Source organism: Pan troglodytes, chromosome 1, assembly GCF_028858775.2.
Source record: "Pan troglodytes isolate AG18354 chromosome 1, NHGRI_mPanTro3-v2.0_pri, whole genome shotgun sequence".
NCBI lineage: Eukaryota > Metazoa > Chordata > Mammalia > Primates > Hominidae > Pan > Pan troglodytes.
Genome location: NC_072398.2, coordinates 198,894,265 through 198,911,444, shown reverse-complemented (window position 1 = coordinate 198,911,444; position 17,180 = coordinate 198,894,265). Strand labels below are relative to the sequence as shown.

General features: G+C 49.4%; 1 protein-coding gene across 8 annotated transcripts in view; it reads left to right on the top strand.

Annotated features, from left to right (window-relative positions):
* Nucleotides 1–8,215: 8,215 nt before the first annotated feature.
* TMEM39B (transmembrane protein 39B) overlaps nt 8,216–17,180 on the top strand; it is a 30,196-nt gene continuing 21,231 nt past the window's right edge. For 3 of the 8 annotated variants that reach the window (XR_010147342.1, XM_054665154.2, XM_016958112.4), the window contains exons 1-5: nt 8,220–8,367; nt 10,265–10,391; nt 10,917–11,136; nt 12,064–12,147; nt 12,465–12,619. Coding sequence is in view for 5 of the 8 variants with exons in the window: in XM_054665154.2 (XP_054521129.1) it covers nt 8,364–8,367; nt 10,265–10,391; nt 10,917–11,136; nt 12,064–12,147; nt 12,465–12,619 (590 nt within the window). In the remaining 3 variants the exon portion in view is untranslated. Of the gene's footprint in view, nt 8,368–8,582; nt 9,189–10,256; nt 10,392–10,916; nt 11,137–12,063; nt 12,148–12,464; nt 12,620–17,180 lie in introns of those variants that run through there. The other 5 variants (XM_513275.9, XM_063783504.1, XM_063783515.1 and 2 more) reach the window with 5 other exon arrangements.

Here is a 17,180-nt window from a genome sequence, read left to right as displayed (position 1 = left end):
CTTGTTTTTGGTTTTGACACAGGGTCTCGCTCTGTTTCCCAGGCTGGAGTGCAGTGGCACAATCTCAGCTCACTGTAACCTCCACTTCCCGGGTTCAAGTGATTCTCATGCCTCAGCCTCCTGAGTAGCTGGGATTACAGGTGCACAACACCACACCTGCCTAATTTTTGTGTTTTTAGTAGAGGTGGGATTTTGCCATGTTGGCCAGGCTGGTCTTGAAGTCCTGGCCTCAGGTGATCTGCCCATCTTGGCCTCCCAAAGTGCTGGGATTACAGGCGTGAGCCATCATGCCCAGCCCACATTAGTTTACTTTGTACTTCACAGTATATCCATGTTTTAATAAAAATAGCTAATGCTTCAATAGCACTGAATGTATGTCGGGTTCTAGTCTAAATACTTTACATAGATTCTCAAACCCATAAGGCTTGAGGAAACTGAGACCCAAAAAGGTTAAGTAACTTGCTAATGTCATACAGCCAGTAGGTGATGGGGCTAGGAAGTCTGGCTCCAGAGAACGTGTTCTTAATGACTGCGATTTGATGTTGAAAATTCTGCCTTACAGGCCGGGCGCGGTGGCTCACGCCTGTAATCTCAGCACTTTGGGAGGCCGAGGCGGGCAGATCACAAGGTCAGGAGATCGAGACCATCCTGGCTAACGTGGTGAAACCCCATCTCTACTAAAAAATACAAAAAATTAGCCAGGCCCGGTGGCAGGCACCTGTAGTCCCAGCTACTCGGGAGGCTGAGGCAGGAGAATGGCGTGAACCCAGGAGGCGGAGCTTGCAGTGAGGCGAGATTGCGCCACTGCACTCCAGCCTGGGCGACAGAGCGAGACTCCATCTCAAAAAAAAAAGAAAAAGAAAATTCTGCCTTATATTTCCATTGAATAAAACTGACATTCCAGAAAGCTGTGTTGTGTTTTATCCTGTGGATTCATCACTTCTGTGTACCACCAGAGGTCTGCATAGTCTGGTCTGAAAACTGCTGATTTAAGGCCAGGCGCAGTGGCTCATGCCTGTAATCCCAGCACTTTGGAAGGTCGAGGCGGGCGGATCACCTGAGGTTCAGGAATTCGAGACCAGCCTGGCCAACATGGCGAAACCCCAACTCTACTAAAAATATGGAAATTAGGCATGGTGGTGGGCGCCTGTAATTCCAGCTACTCAGGAGACTGAGACAGGAGAATCGCTTGAACCCGGAAGGCAGAGGTTGCAGTGAGCCAAGATCATGCGATTGCACTCCAGCCTGGGCAACAAGAGCAAAAGTCCATCTCAAAAAAAAAAAAAAACTGCTGATTTATAGGACAGATTTGGGCCAGGTGTGGTGGCTCCATTTTGTAAACCCAGTGATTTGGGAAGCCCAGGCAGGAGGATCATTTGGGCCCAGGAGTTGAAGACCAGCCTGGGTAACATAGTGAGACCCTGTCTCTACAAAAAAAAAAAAAAAAATTTTTTTCTTTTGAGATGGAGTCTTGCACTGTCACCCAGGCTGGATGGAGTGCAATGGTGCAATCTTAGCTCGCTGAAACCTCCACCTCCCAGCTTCAGGCAATTCTCCTGCCTCAGCCTCCCAAGCAGCTGGGATACAGGTGCACACCGCCATGCCAGGCTAATTTTTTTTTTTTGGTACTTTTAGTAGAGACGGGGTTTCACTATGTTGGCCAGGCTGGTGTCGAACTTGTGATCTGCCCACCTCGGCCTCCCAAAGTGCTAGGATTACAGGCCTGAGCCACCGCGCCTGGCCAGTTTTTTTTTTTTAATTAGCCAGGCACAGTGGTGTGCACCTGTAGTCCTAACTACTTGGGAGGCTTACGTAGGAGGATAACTTGAGCCCAAGAGTTGGAGGCTGAAGTGAGCTATGATTGCACCACTACATTCTAGCCTGGGTGACAAAGTGAGGCTGTGTCTCTAAAAAACAGGACAGATTGCCAGCTTTTGGCCACGGTCCCAAAATAACATGACCAAAGAAGAGATCTCAGCTTCCAGTACCCAGTGACAGGACTGGCTTAGAGCCAGTGGCATTTCCTCAAAAACTTAAGACTCCTCGAAGGGCCAATAGATAGCAAGTTTATCAGGAAATGAAGGCTCAGGGAGGGGAAGTGAGGGTTTCAAAGTTACGAAACAGCTGAGACTTGTGGCCACAGGTCTGGAAGACAAGGGCCTAGCCAAAATCCTGCCGTCTTACTATTTTCTCCAGAGATTGGTAATGATCGTATGTGGGATATAAAAATATTTTTTACAAGAGAAAAGATAAATGTTTTTTCCAGGGAAACTGTAAGAGGCAGATTTGAAAAGGACAAAAACCCTAGGTGTTTCAGGTAGATTCTATGATAGAATTGTAGATTCTAGATTATTTCAGTTGCAGTTGTCAAACAACAGGCACAAACTGGCTTTCTGCAACAGAAAAAAATCCATAAAAGCTTCAGGTATAGTTGGATCCAGGATTCAATTGATGCCATCAAGAAAGTGTCGGGCCAGGCATGGTGGCTTACGCCTGTAATCCCAGCACTTTGGGAGGCTGAGGCAGGCAGATTGTGAGGTCGGGAGTTCGAGACCAGCCTAACCAATATGATGATACCCCATCTCTACTAAAAATACAAAAATTAGCCGGGTGTAGTGGTACACGCCTGTAATCCCAGCTACTCAGGAGGCTGAGGCAGGAGGATTGCTTGGAGCTGGGAGACGGAGGTTGCAGTGAGCTGAGATCGCGCCATTGCACTCCAGCCTAGGCAACAGAGCAACAGCGAGACTCCATCTCAAAAAAAGAAAAAAAAAGTGTTTTGGCTGGGCGTGGTTGCTCACACCTGTAATCCCAGCATTTTGGGAGGCCAAGGCAGGAGGATCACATGAGTTTGAGATCAGTTTGGGCAACACAGACCCTGTCTCTCCAAAAAAAAATTTTTTTTAATTAGCCAGGTATGGGCCAGGTGCAGTGGTTCATGCCTGTAATCCCAGCACTTTGGGGGGCCAAGGCTGGCGGATCACCTGAGGTCGGGAGTTCAAAACCAGCCTGACCCATCCTGGCTAACACGGTGAAACCCCGTCTCTACTAAAAAAAATAGGAAAAATTAGCCGGGCGTGGTGGCGGGCGCCTGTAGTCCCAGCTACTCTGGAGGCTGAGGCAGGAGAATGGCGTGAACCCGGGAGGCGGAGCCTGCAGTGAGCTGAGATCGTGCCACTGCACTCCAGCCGGGGAAACAGAGCGAGACTCCGTCTAAAAAAAAGAAAGAAAAAAAAAGCAGCCTGATGAACATGGAGCAACCCTGTCTCTACTAAAAATACAAAAATTAGCCGGGCATGGTGGTGCATGCCTGTAATCCCAGCTACTCGGGAGGCTGAGGCAGGAGAATCGCCTGAACCCAGGAGGCAGAGGCTTCAGTGAGCCGAGATCGTGCCATTGCACTCCAGCCTGGGCAACAAGAGTGAAACTCCATCTCAAAAAAAAAAAAAAAAAATAGCCAGGTGTGGCCGCGTGCACCTGTAGTTCCAGAAACTCTGGGGGCTGAGGTAGAAAGATCACTTGAGCCCAAAAGGTAGAGGCTGCAGTGAGCCATGAACACACAATTGCACTCTAGCCTGGATGACAAAGCAAGACCCTGTCTTGAAAAGAAAAAGAAAGAGGCCAGGCACAGTGATTCACGCCTGTAATCCCAGCACTTTGGGAGGCCGAGGCGGGCAGATCACGAGGTCAGGAGATCAAGACCATCCTGGCTAACACGGTGAAACCCCGCCTCTACTAAAAAACACAAAAAATTAGCCGGGCATAGTGGTGGGTGCCTGTAGTCCCAGCTACTCGGGAGGCTGAGGCAGAAGAATGGCGTGAACCCAGCAGGCAGAGCTGGCAGTAAGCAAGATCGCACCACTGTACTCCAGCCTGGGTGACGGAGCGAGACTCCATCTCAAAAAAAGAAAGAAAGAAATGTCTACTGATCTCTTGACCTTTTTTTTTTTTCCTTTTGAGACAAGGTCTCTGTTGTCGAGGCCAGAGTGCAGCCTCAAAGTCCTGGGCTCAAGGAATCTTCCAGCCTCAGCCTCCCGAATAGCTGAAACTACAGGCATGCACCACCATGCCCAGCTAATTTTTTAAATTTTTTGTAGAGATGGATCTTGAATTCCTGGGCTCAAGTGATCCTCCTGCCTCCACCTCCCAAAGCACTGGGATTATGGGCATGAGCCACTGCAGCCAGGCATTTCTTGACTCTTCCGTGTTTCCTTCATTGTCAGCTAAATAATTCTCAAAAGATGGCAAGACGGCCACCAAGACCTCCAAGTTTATAACTTACTTGCTTAGCCAGCCCAGAGGGGAATAAAAATTTCCTTCCCAATAGTTCTAACAAAGATCCTAGGATTGCACCTCATTTGGGCTGACAGGTCACTAATCCCCTCCTACTCCCCAACCACCCCAACCAGTCACTAGCCTTAGGAGGCAGGGATATTGGAATGCTTTGATTTGCCAAGCCTGTGTCTTCTGCCCACAAAGGAACTGCAAAGTAAGGCAACTCCACCAAACCACACAGACTGAGAGAGTCAGAGGAAGAGTAGTTCCCCAAGGGAAAAATCAGTGTTCTTATGAGGAGGAAGAATAGATGCTGAGCAGGCAAATTTAGTAGTCCACCACTACAAGGTGGGCTGGAGCCACAGGTAATAGGTGGGTCACATTCATGGCAGTCCATACAAGTGGACTTACCTCCCCCGCTTTTTTTGAGACAAGGTCTCACTCTGTCGCCCAGGATGAATGCAGTGGTGTGATCATTTCACTGTCATCTCAAACTCCTGGGCTCAAGTGATTTCTCTCCCTTCAGCCTCCCGAGTAGCTAGGACTACAGGCATGCACCCATCATGCCCGGCTAATTTTTAAATTTTTTGTAGAGACAGCGTTCCCCTGTGTTGCCCATGCTGGTCTCAAATTCCTGGACGCAAGTGATCCTCCCACCTCAGTCTTCCAAAGTGTTGAGAAAGTGTTGACATTACAGGCATGAGCCACTGCACCCAGCCTCTAACAGAATTTCTTTTTTTTTCTTTTTTTCTCTATAAGAATTTCTGTGGCTGGAAAAAAGCACTCCCAGTCCTGCTTTCTTCTTTGCTTGTTGAGCCAGGGATAGTCATTTTCCATCCCTGGGCCACTTTTCCCCTTGAAGGGAAGGACTGACTTGGTGTAAAATCTGTCATAATTGGCCAGGCGCGATGGCTCAAGCCTGTAATCCCAGCACTTTGGGAGGCCGAGGCGGGTGGATTACGAGGTCAGAAGATCGAGACGGTGAAACCCCGTCTGTACTAAAAGTACAAAAAAATTAGCCGGACGTGGTGGCGGGCGCCTGTAGTCCCAGCTACTCAGGAGGCTGAGGCAGGAGAATGGCGTGAATCCGGGAGATGGAGCTTGCAGTGAGCCGAGATCGCGCCACTGCACTCCAGGCTGGGCGACAGAGTGAGACTCCGTCTCAAAAAAAAAAAAACTGTCATAATTTAAAAATATACATCTGTTGAATTGGACTCCATATTTTCATTAGTGCAGGCTACATACCTTGGAGTCATCCTTATCTCTTCTCTTCCTCACACACTCCTATCCATTTTGTCAACAGGTCCTGTTTTGTTTTTGTTTTAATTTTTTTTTAGATGGGGTCTTTCTACATTTCCCAGACTGGAGTGCAGTGGCATTATCACGTCTCACTGCAGCCTCAATTTCCCAGGGCTCAAGTGATCCTCGTACCTCAGCCTCCCAAGTAGCTGGGACTACAGGCACATGCCACCACAACTTGCTCATTTAAAATTTTTTTTTTGTAGAGACAGGGTCTCACTTTGTTGCCCAGGCTGGTCTCAAACTCCTGGGCTCAAGCAATCTTTCCACCTCAGCCTCCCAAAGTGCTGGGATTACAGGCATCAGCCACCATAGTCAGCCCAACAGATCCTGTAGACTTTACCTTCAAATCCAGAATTCAACCATGTCTCACCATCTCACCCAACCTGGTGCAAACGATCAACATCTCTTGCTAAGATCATTGCCACAGCCTCCTGCCTGGTCTCCCTGCTTCCACCCTGGTGCCCCTGCAGTCTATTCTCACCGTACAGCTGGAATCGTTCTTTTAAATAGAAGTTCAAACCCTATAATAGCTCTGCATCTCATTCAAAGTAAAAGCCACACAGCCCTACATGATCTATCCCTTCTCATGTCCTACTCTTATATCTATACCTGTGTCACACTTGCCTCCTTATTTCTCAAACACACCCTCTTGGCTGGGCGTGGTGTCTCACGCCTGTAATCCCAGCACTTTGGGAGACCGAGACTGGCAGGTCACTTGAGGTCAGGAGTTCAAGATCAGCTTGGCCAACAAGATAAAACCCCATCTCTACTAAAAAGTACAAAAATTAGCCGGTGGTGGTGGCGCGTGCCTGTAATCCCAGCACTTTGGGAGGCCAAGGCAGGCGGATCATGAGGTCAGGAGATTGAGACCATTCTGGCTAACATGGTGAAACCCCATCTCTACTAAAAATACAAAAAACTAGCAAAGTGTGGTGGCACACACCTGTAGTCCCAGCTACTCGGGAGGCTGACGCAGGAGAATCGCTTGAAACCGGGAGGTGGAGGTTGCAGTGACCCGAGATCACACCACTGCACTCCAGCCTGGGGACAGAGTGAGACTCCGTCTCAAAAAAACAAACAAACAAAAAAACAAAAATTAGACCAGGCGTGGTGGTGCACACCTGTAATCCCAGCATTTTGGGAGGTCGAGGTGGGTGGATCATTTGAGGTCAGGAGTTTGAGACCAGCCTGGCCAACATGGTGAAACCCCGCCTCTCCTAAAAATGGAAAAATTAGCCGGGCATGCTGGCGGGTGCCTGTAATCCCAGCTACTTGGGAGGCTGAGACAGGAGAATCGCTTGAACCCGGGAAGCGGAGGTTGCAGTGAGCCGAGATCGTGCCACTGCACTCCAGCCTGGGCAACAGAAAGGGAGACTCCAGTCTCAAAAAAACAAAACAAAAACAAAAATTAGCCGGGCATGGTGGTGCACGCCTGTAATTTCAGCTTGTTGGGAGGCTGAGGCAGGAGAATCGCTTGAACCCAGCAGGTGGAGGTTGCAGTGAGCCGAGATCGAGCCACTGCTCTCCAGCCTGGGCAACAGAGACTCCATCCCCCCAAAAAACAAAATAATAAAATAAATACACCCTCCTGCCTGAGGGACCTTGCACTAACTATTCCCTCTGCCTGAAATGCCCCCTTTCTCCAGAAATCTGCACCACTGACTCACTCATTTCCTTCATGTGTTTACTCAAGTCAACTCTGAAGCCTACTCTGCCTGCCCTATTTAAAACTGCAACCCCATCCCCCTTTCCTGTTTTTCCTTCACACCATTCCCTTCTAACATACTACAGAATTTACTAATTTTGTTCATGTCTATCTCCTCCCACTTGACTGTAAGCTCTATGACTATTAATGAAATATCTACTAATTCATTCAATTAATTGAATACTGCTATTAAGTGCCAAGCACTGTGCTAAGCAATGGAGCTACAAGATGACTAAAACTGCTTGTAGGTCTTGTGAGGGAAGAAATCCTAATGACAATAAATGTAGCTCATTTAGTCAATGCTTCTCCAAACATCATGATGGCTAATACTAAAACAGACTCAGTTCTGCATGCTCTATTTCATTTAACCCTCACCGAAACCTACACGGTGACTATCAGCAGCCTCATCGTAAAGCATAAAAAAACAAGATTGCAAGGCTGGGAAATGGCAGTCAGGATCTGAACCACGGTGTTGACAATGAGAACGGTGAGTAACGTCAAATGTGAGAAATATTTAGGACTTAGGCTCACAAAGACTAAGGCAAAGATCGGATGTGGGGGCCGAGGGAGGGAGGAAATGACTCCTGGATTTTGACTGGGGTGGACTAAAGCGCAGTGAGGCCTAAGAGAAGGATGAAGCGCAACGTGGGGCTGGGCTGGAGGTGCCTGCGGACCGGTCAGGGATATGGTCCACCCCTAGGGGAGCGGAGAGGCGGCTCCGCACCCTCCTCCGGTCGCCGCCGCCCCGGTCCAGGAGATGCTGAGAGAAGACACGCACGGGAAGAGCAGGAGGTGGGTTCCGTTCCCCTCCCTCTTGAGTCTCTTCACCAGCAGCTGCAGGAAGGGCGTGGGGGACCGAGAGACAAAGAGCGCGCAGGCACCGCCTCCGTCCGGGCAGCCCCTTTAAGAAGCGCGCGCCAGCTTCCAGCCCGCCTTGTATGCAAATGTAGCGGCGCGGCGGGAGCGCGCGGCTGATACCCGGGACTGGGCTGCGGCGGTTAGTCCTCTCCCGGCCGCCGTCGCCTCCGACATATTGCCCGCAGGAGCTGCGGCGGCGAAGCGGAGAGCACCGGGGGAGGAGATGGGTGAGCAGAGCGGCTCAGGCTCGGCCTGGCAACGAGCGGGCGCACGGGTTAGGATGGCCAGGCTGCTAATTGCTGCTCCACGCGGACAGGAGCCCGGTGACGGGAGGGGGAGGGGATGCGAGCCCAGACGGGATCCCGCCCCCTCCTGTCGTTTTGCGGGGTGGGGCCTCTGTTGTGGGGGCGGGACATTGGACGGTGGGCGGGGCTTCTAAGACGAAGCCCTGTGGGGGCTTGGGCTTTCGCAAGGACCAGCTCGTCGGGGCTAGAAAGGGGGGCGGGACTTACCAGTGGGCGTGGCTTCAGCGCTAAGGGTGGAGATTCTGGGCAGGGGGCGCTAGTGCAGTCGGCGTTTCTGGGTTGGAGGGGTTACACTGGGGGCGGTGGGGCGGGGAGACTTCCGACTGAGGGAACCCATTCTGGAGTGGGGCTTCTGGGCTGAGAGGGCTTTTATTGGCTTGTGGGCGGGGTTTCTGGGCTGACAGTTGTGTGTAGGCGGAGCTTCTGGGCTGAGGGGCTTTATGTGGGTGCAGAGCTTCTAAAGAGAGGAGAGTGGGTGTGGGCAGAGCTTCTGGACTGGACTAAGGGTGTTTGTGTGGGATTTTCTAAGCCAAGTATAACAGCGTATGAACAGAGCTTCTGGTCTGGGGGTTTATGGAGGGCAGAGCTCTTCGCCAGGTACTTTTTAGAGACTTGTGGAGGTTTATAATTTTGGGCATACATCCAAGCCCAAAATTGGCTCCGAAGTGTGGGAAACGCTTCCGAGCTGAGATGCTACGGCGTGGGGTGTATGTGAATGGAAGCTGCTGTGTTACTGTGAAGAGGTATGAACAGGTTATAACTTTTTAAAAATATGTATATGTATATATATTTTTTTTAATAGAGACCGGGTTTCGCCATGTTGCCCAGGCTGGTCTCCAACTCCTGGTCTCAAGCGATCCTCCCGCCTCGGCCTCACAAATTGCTGAGATTACAGTCGGGAGCCACCACACCCAGTCAGGTTGTGACTTTTTTAGGTGCTTAGGAGCTTTGTGCAGAACTTTTGTGCAAAGTGGTGCGTGGGAGCTTGGGCTAGACTGCTCAGCCTAGTAGGTCCAATTTTTCAGTCCACAGCCACAGGATTCTCCCAGCCATATCCTTGACCCTTTATTTAGGCCCTGGGTCCTGCCCATCAGATCCCAGAATGCCCTTTGAGCTGAATCATGGGGCCCTGGATGAAAAAGCTGTCCCAAAGGTACCCAGAGTTATAGGCCTCCAGAAACTTATGTCTGAATGGGGCCCAATGTGTACCAGAGTTGAGAGCACACGACCCAGCCACGATACTGTGACATAGTGTAAGCTGAGTTTCCTAATGTGTGAAAAACCTACCTTGCTGGGTTCATTCACTCATCAACATATACTTGCTGGGCACTGAGGTAGGGGATATAGCAGTGAAAAAGATAAGGTAACTGACCTCATTGACCTTTCATTGTAATAGGACAGACAAGCAATAAGCATATTAACAAATGAGTAAGATAGTTTCAGAGAGTGAATTCTGGTGGAAAAAAAGAATAGAAATTGGAGAGAGAGTGATGGGGAGTTACTTCAAAACTTCAGAAATGGCAGTCCGGGAAAGGCTTTCCAGATAGGATATTATAAGTGCTAGAGGTAGCAATGAGCTTGGCTTGCTGAGGAAAGAAAGATCAAGATGTTTAGAGCATGGGGCGGGTGGTAGAGGGTGGGTGTGAGGTAGAGAATGATAGGGGATGAAGCTGAAGATGTAAGAAGGGGCCAGATCATAGGTCTCAGTGAGGATTAAATGATAAAGTGAGATACTAGGTGACTGGCAGCTGGTATCATTGCTGTTATCCTTGATATATGCCCCCTGGCTTGAGGCTCTATTTTATGTTGAGCCCCACAGGAGGACGAAGAGGTCCCAACAGGACATCTTACTGTCGAAATCCGCTCTGTGAGCCGGGATCCTCGGGGGGCTCTAGTGGAAGCCACACTTCCAGTGCATCGGTGACCAGTGTTCGTTCCCGCACCAGGTAAACCACCTCTCTGTCTCACCCCTCACTGTGGCCTCACAGGGACGATGTGGACAGGGCTCTCTCTGACTGGATTCTAAGATGTGAAATCCTAGATGCCAGTGGGGGCTTAGAGGGGAGTAAGCAGCAGAAAAGACCCAGAGGGAGCTCAGTTGAGGGTGATCACTTGGACAGATGGAGTGGGACATGGTAGAATAAATCCAAAGGCCTGGATTCTAATTACAGTTCTGCTCCAGATTTGCTGATGGCTTGGACAAGTTGCCTCCCTTCTCTGGGCCTCCTTTTCCTCATCTGTAAGATGGACCTAATAATTCTTTCTCTCCTAGGGGGTGTTGGAAGACCTGAATAAGATTAGGGATAGGAAAAGGCTTTGTCGGGTTCCTTTGTCTGACAAGCAGGGTTAGGAAGACCCCGTCCTTGCTATGAGCTGCTTTTCTGATCTTATCCCACAATCCTTTGCCTCAGAAGCCCTTCCTGGTAGGATTCTCAGGTCAGCTGCTGATGTTGTTCCCTCCCCACTGTCAGGAGCAGTTCTGGAACAGGCCTCTCCAGCCCTCCTCTGGCCACCCAAACTGTTGTGCCTCTACAGCACTGCAAGATCCCCGAGCTGCCAGTCCAGGCCAGCATTCTGTTTGAGTTGCAGCTCTTCTTCTGCCAGCTCATAGCACTCTTCGTCCACTACATCAACATCTACAAGACAGTGTGGTGGTATCCACCTTCCCACCCACCCTCCCACACCTCCCTGGTAGGTACCCAACAAGGGTGTGTGTGTGTGTGTGTGTGCGTGTGTGTGTGTATGTGTGTGTGTGTTTCTTTTGGTTTCAGTTTAGCATATCCTACTAAGCACCACTGTGCACTTGGCTCCATGCTGAACATGGAAGGTACTGAAGGAACAGGAAACTGATGATTCACTGAATACTCCTAGTGTGTTTAGTAGCACATTGGGCACTGTAAGTGTATGGGAGATGAATCTGACAAAGATTTTGCCTAAAGGAGCTCAGAGTCCTTTTCTTTTCTTTTCTTCTTTTTTTTTTTTTTGAGACGGAGTTTCGCTGTTGTTGCCCAGGCTGGAGTGGAATGGCGCAATCTTAGCTCACTGCAACCTCCGCCTTCCAGTTTCAAGCGATTCTCCTGCCTCAGTCTCCCGAGTAGCTGGGATTACAGGCGTGTGCCGCCATGTCCGGCTAATTTTGTATTTTTAGTGGAGACAGGGTTTCACCATGTTGGTCAGGCTAGTCTCGAACTCCTGACCTCAAATGATCCACTCGCCTCAGCCTCCCAAAGTGCTGGGATTACAGGCGTGAGCCACCGCGCCTGGCCAGGAGCTGAGAGTCTTAATCCAGTAGTGGAGATGAACCACAGGGATACATGAGTGCTTCAAGGGGAGGAAAGACTTCAGTGCAGACACAGTATAGGGACAGGGGCACGTGTGAGCAGAGCAAGAGGGCTCACATACCACTCTCTTATCCCCAGGGACTGTCCCACTTCCCTTCTCGGGGTCCTGTCCTACTCCTCTAGGTAATTTCCTGGCCTGACTCAGCTGGAGGCCGATGAAGGTCAGAGAATGAGGACAGTCTCTGTGGAAAGAAATGGGCAGCGGGAGGTGGGTATGAAAAAAGCCTGCATATGGGCAAGGGGCCCACATGACCCCCAGGCCTCTGCCCCCTGACAGAACTTCCATCTGATCGACTTCAACTTGCTGATGGTGACCACCATCGTTCTGGGCCGCCGCTTCATTGGGTCCATCGTGAAGGAGGTGATTGGGTCCTAGAGGCTGGCCAGGGACTTTGGGATTCCCCTTTTCCCCTGGGGATGCCAAGGAAACATGCCCAGCCCTTCAGCCTTAGGGTATTTCCTTGGGGCTCCCTTTGGACTTAGTTGAAGAACATTAGTTACATCCCATCTTGGAGTTTACTGGGCATCAAAGAGAAGGATTTACCTTGCCAGGTTCTGCCCAGCCTGCTGTGCCACCTCTCCCTGGGTGGGATCACAGGTCATGCTGGGTGGGATTTGGGCACAGCCCTTTCGGCCTCCATCCAAGGCCCCATCCCGTCCTATCTTGCCCTGACCCAGGCCTCTCAGAGGGGGAAGGTCTCCCTCTTTCGCTCCATCCTGCTGTTCCTCACTCGCTTCACCGTTCTCACGGCAACAGGCTGGAGTCTGTGCCGATCCCTCATCCACCTCTTCAGGACCTACTCCTTCCTGAACCTCCTGTTCCTCTGCTATCCGTGAGTACCCCTCACTTCACCCCTCACTGCCCAGCACCTGGCCCCTGACCTCTGCCCTGACCGTAGCTGGCTCACCAGGCCTCCATATCTGGAAGATCGGAGGCAGGCAGCAACATCCTCTCACATTGTCAGATGACACTCACTGAGGTCAGGATAATTAGCCTTTTTTTTCAGATGAAACTGAGGTGGCATAATTTACCCAGCTCTCACTATGGGGGAGGTCAGAATGGGACTCAGATCTGCATATATATCCCAAAGGAACATTCCCAAGAGGGAATGTATGGGCTTTGTCTCCCTCGCTCTTCCTTTCCCCTCCCTCTGGTTCTTTCCCTTTCTCTGTGTCTCTCTTTGTGTATCTCAGTGTTTGTGTAATCTCTTGGTATCTCCCTGAGTCTGTGTGCCAGCAAACAGCTGCATGGTTGCATGTCTCTGTGTGGGTGTCTATGCATGAAGCGTGTGGGTGTCTATGCATGAAGCATGTGTGTGTGCCTGCATATGCATGTGTGTATGCCTTTGTGCCTGTTTTTGCTCTCTTTCTCCGTCTCACCAGACCCTAGATTGTTGAGGATGGAGAGACTGTTTCGGGGATGTGCCCAGGACTGCCCATTTCTCGCCTTGCATCAGGGAGAACTTTGGTGAGGTGTTGGATCTGGCTGCTTCTGGGGCAGGCTGCTGGCTGCCTGAGCATTAACAGTCATTTCCCAACCCCCAGGTTTTCTGGTTCACAAAATTCCTTAAGCTGGGTCAATCCTGGTCTCTGGGAAGCTTCAGAGCTGGCACCTCCCCCTTTCTACCCTGCATGTCCAAAAAGGCACTGGCATGGGAGCCCTGTCACACTTCCTTCAGTTATATCTACTTTTTAATTATAAGAGTGACATGTGGCCAGGCACAGTAGCACACACCTGTAATCCCAGCACTTTGGGAGGCCAAGACAGGCAGATTGCTTGAGTCCAGGGGTTTGAGACCAGCCTAGGCAACATGGCGAAATCCTGTCTACTAAAAACATAAAAAACTAGCCAGGTGTGGTGAGGCACGCCTATAGTCCCAGCTACTCAGGAAGCTGAGGTGGGAGAATCACCTGAGCTCAGGAGGTCGAGGCTGCAGTGAGCCGAAATTGTGCCACTGTGCTCTAGCTTAAGCAACTGGAGTGAGGTCCTGTCTTTAAAAAAAAAAAAACATTATAATGTCTTATAAAAACATTAAACTTTACAGAAGCTTTTAACATGGAAAAAGAAAGTCCCACATAGTCTTATTCCCCCAGAAATCCATTACTGGCAGCAATTTTCCCAAAATATTTTCTATGCAAGTACACACACATGCAGTTTTTTTGTTTGTTTGTTCTTGAGACAGTCTTATGTCACCCGGGCTGGAGTGCAGTGGCACGATCTCGGCTCACTGCAACCTCTGCCTCCTGGATTCAAGCAATTTTCCTGCCTCAGCCTCCCAAGTAACTGGGATTACAGGTGCCCACCACCACGCCTGGCTACTTTTTGTATTTTTAGTAGAGTTGGGGTTTCACCATGTTGGCCAGGCTGGTCTCGAACTCCTGGCCTCAAGTGATCTGCCCACCTTGTCCTCCCAAAGTGCTGGGATTACAGATGTGAGCCACCGTGCCTGGCCACATGCAGTTTTTTAAAAAAGAAAAATGGTATTATGCTATGCATGATGTACAATTTACCACACTTTTCACTTAATCATATAACAGATATTTTTCTATGCCAATACATACGGGTCTGTCTCATTATTTTATTTTATTTTAGAGATGAGGGTCTTGCTGTATTGCCCAGGCTGGAGTGCAGTGGCTATTCACAGGTCTGTTCCCACTACTGATCAACACAGGAGTTTTGACCTGTTCTATTTCTTTCGTTTTTTTTTTTTTTTTTTTTGAGATGGAGTCTCGCTCTTGTCGCCCAGGCTGGAGTGCAGTGGCACAATCTTGGCTCGCTGCAAGCTCCACCTCCCGGGTTCACACCATTCTCCTGCCTCAGCCTCCTGAGTAGCTGGGACTACAGGCACCTGCCACCACGCCCAGCTAATTTTTTGTATTTTTAGTAGAGACAGGGTTTCACCGTGTTAGCCAGGATGGTCTCGATCTCCTGACCTCATGATCTGCCCGCCTCGGCCTCCCAAAGTGCTGGGATTACAGGCATGAGCCACTGCGCCTGGCCAACCTGTTCTATTTCTAACCTGGACCAGTTCATCCCCTCCTTAGGCAATTATGTGGTCCCCCACTCCCAGGAGTTCACCATATGGATGCTGAACTTCTATGCAGGCACCTCATCGGCATAGCACATGCCTAGAATTCCTCGGCTCAAGCAATCCTCCCGCCTCAGCCTTCTGAGTAGCTGGGACTATGGGCATGCGCCATCATGACCTGCTGCCTCATTTTTTTAATGGCCTCGCAGTATTCTATGTTATAGAATTTTCACAATTTATTTGTCTTCTATTGGCAATTTTTTTTTTTTTTTTCTGAGATGGAGTCTTGCTCTGTTGCCCAGGCTGGAGTGCAGTGGTGCAATCTTGGCTCACTGCAGCCTCCAACTCCCGGGTTCAAGCAGTTCTTCTGCCTCAGCCTCCCAAGTAGCTGAGATTACAGGCATGCTCCACCAAGCCCAGCTAATTTTGTATTTCTAGTAGAGATGGGGTTTCTCCATGTTGGTCAGGCTGGTCTCAGGTGATCCGCCTGCCTTGGCCTCCCAAAGTGCTGGGATTACAGACATGAGCCACCATGCTTGGCAATTTTTTGTATTCTTAGTAGAGATGGGGTTTCACCGTGTTAGCCAGGATGGTCTCGATCTCCTGACCTCGTGATCCGCCCACCTTGGTCTCCCAAAGTGCTGTGATTACAGGCGTGAGCCACCGTGCCTGGCCTACTGGCAAACTTTTAAGTTGTTTCTAGCTTTTCCTTATTCATAACAATGAATAATTGCATATGTGTCCAGTATCTCTGCACAGTAGATTCCCAGAAGAATTAACTACACCAAAAGATGGATTCATTTAGATTTTTCATAGTTATTAACAAATTGTCCTTCGAAAGGGTTGCACTGGTTAGAACTTAAGAGTTGCCTGTCGGACGCAGTGGCTCATGCCTGTAATCCCAGCACTTTGGGAGGCTGAGGCAGGTGGATCACGAGGTCAGGAGATTGAGACCATCCTGGCTAACACAGTGAAACCCCGTCTCTACTAAAAAAATACAAAAAACTAGCCGGGCATGGTGGATGGCACTTGCAGTCCCAGCTACTCGGGAGGCTGAGGCAGGAGAATGGTGTGAACCTGGGAGGCGGAGCTTGCAGTGAGCCAAGATCACACCACTGCACTCCAGCCTGGGCAACAGAGTGAGACTCTGTCTCAAAAAAAAAAAAAAAAAAAAGAGTTGCCTTAATTTGACAGTTTATGGTTACTACCTGGTGAATCTTTTCTTCCTGGATGCAGATAACACGCAATGTCATATTATGCTTTATTTTTCATTATTTAATTTAAAAATGTTTATTGACCAAATATAAACATATTGTAAAAAATTAAATCCAATAGTGCTGAAAAGCTTATAATGAAAACCATTGCTGGGCACAGTAGCTCATGCCTGTGATCTCAGTGACTTGGGAGGCTGAGGTGAGAAGATTGCTTTAGCTGGTGGATTTGAGGCCTAAGTGAGCCATGATCACACCAGTGCACTTCAGCGTGGACAACAGAGTGAGACCCTGTCTCTAAAAATAAATAAATAAATAAATAGAAAAACATTAGTCTCCAATCCCGCCTCCAGATTTTTAGTCCCACTCTTCAATAGCAGTCTCTTTTACTTTCTGGGTTTTTTTATTTGTTTGTTTGTTTGTTTGTTTGTTTAGAGACAGAGTCTGTAAACCTATTATCCAGTTCTAAAGTGGCACTACACTCCAGCCTGAGTGACAAGACCCTGAGTCAGGGTCTGGCTCTGTTGCCCAGGCTGGAGTGCAGTGGTGCAATCTCGGCTCACTGCAACCTCTGCCTCCCAGGCTCAAGCCGTCCTCCCACCTCAGCCTTCAGAGTAGTTGGAACTACAGGCATCAGCCACTGTACCTAGCCTGCTTATTCTTTTTAAAAATTTATTTATTGGCCAAGTGTGGTGGCTCACGCTTGTAATCCCAGCACTTTGGAAGGCCAAGGTGAATGGATCACTTGAGGTCAGGAGTTCAAGACCAGCCTGGCCATCATGGTGAAACCCTTTCTCTACTAAAAATACAAAAATTAGCCAGGCGTGGTGGTGCACGCCTGTAGTCCCAGCTACTTGGGAGGCTGAGGCAGGAGAATTGCTTGAAACTGGGAGGTGGAGGTTGCAGCGAGCTGAGTTTGCACCACTGCACTCCAGCCTGGGCAATAGAGTGAGACTCCGTCTCAAAAAAAAGAAAATTATTGATTTATTTTAGAATTGAATAAGAGGTTTACATAGTTAAAATTCAGAAGGTTTAAAAGAGTATACCATGAAAAAGTCTCCCCTTGACTGCTGCCTCCCAGCCACCCAGTTTCCTTTCCAAGAGGTAATTATCAATGCTTTTGGTTTCTTGTATATCCTGGAAACAAATGTTCT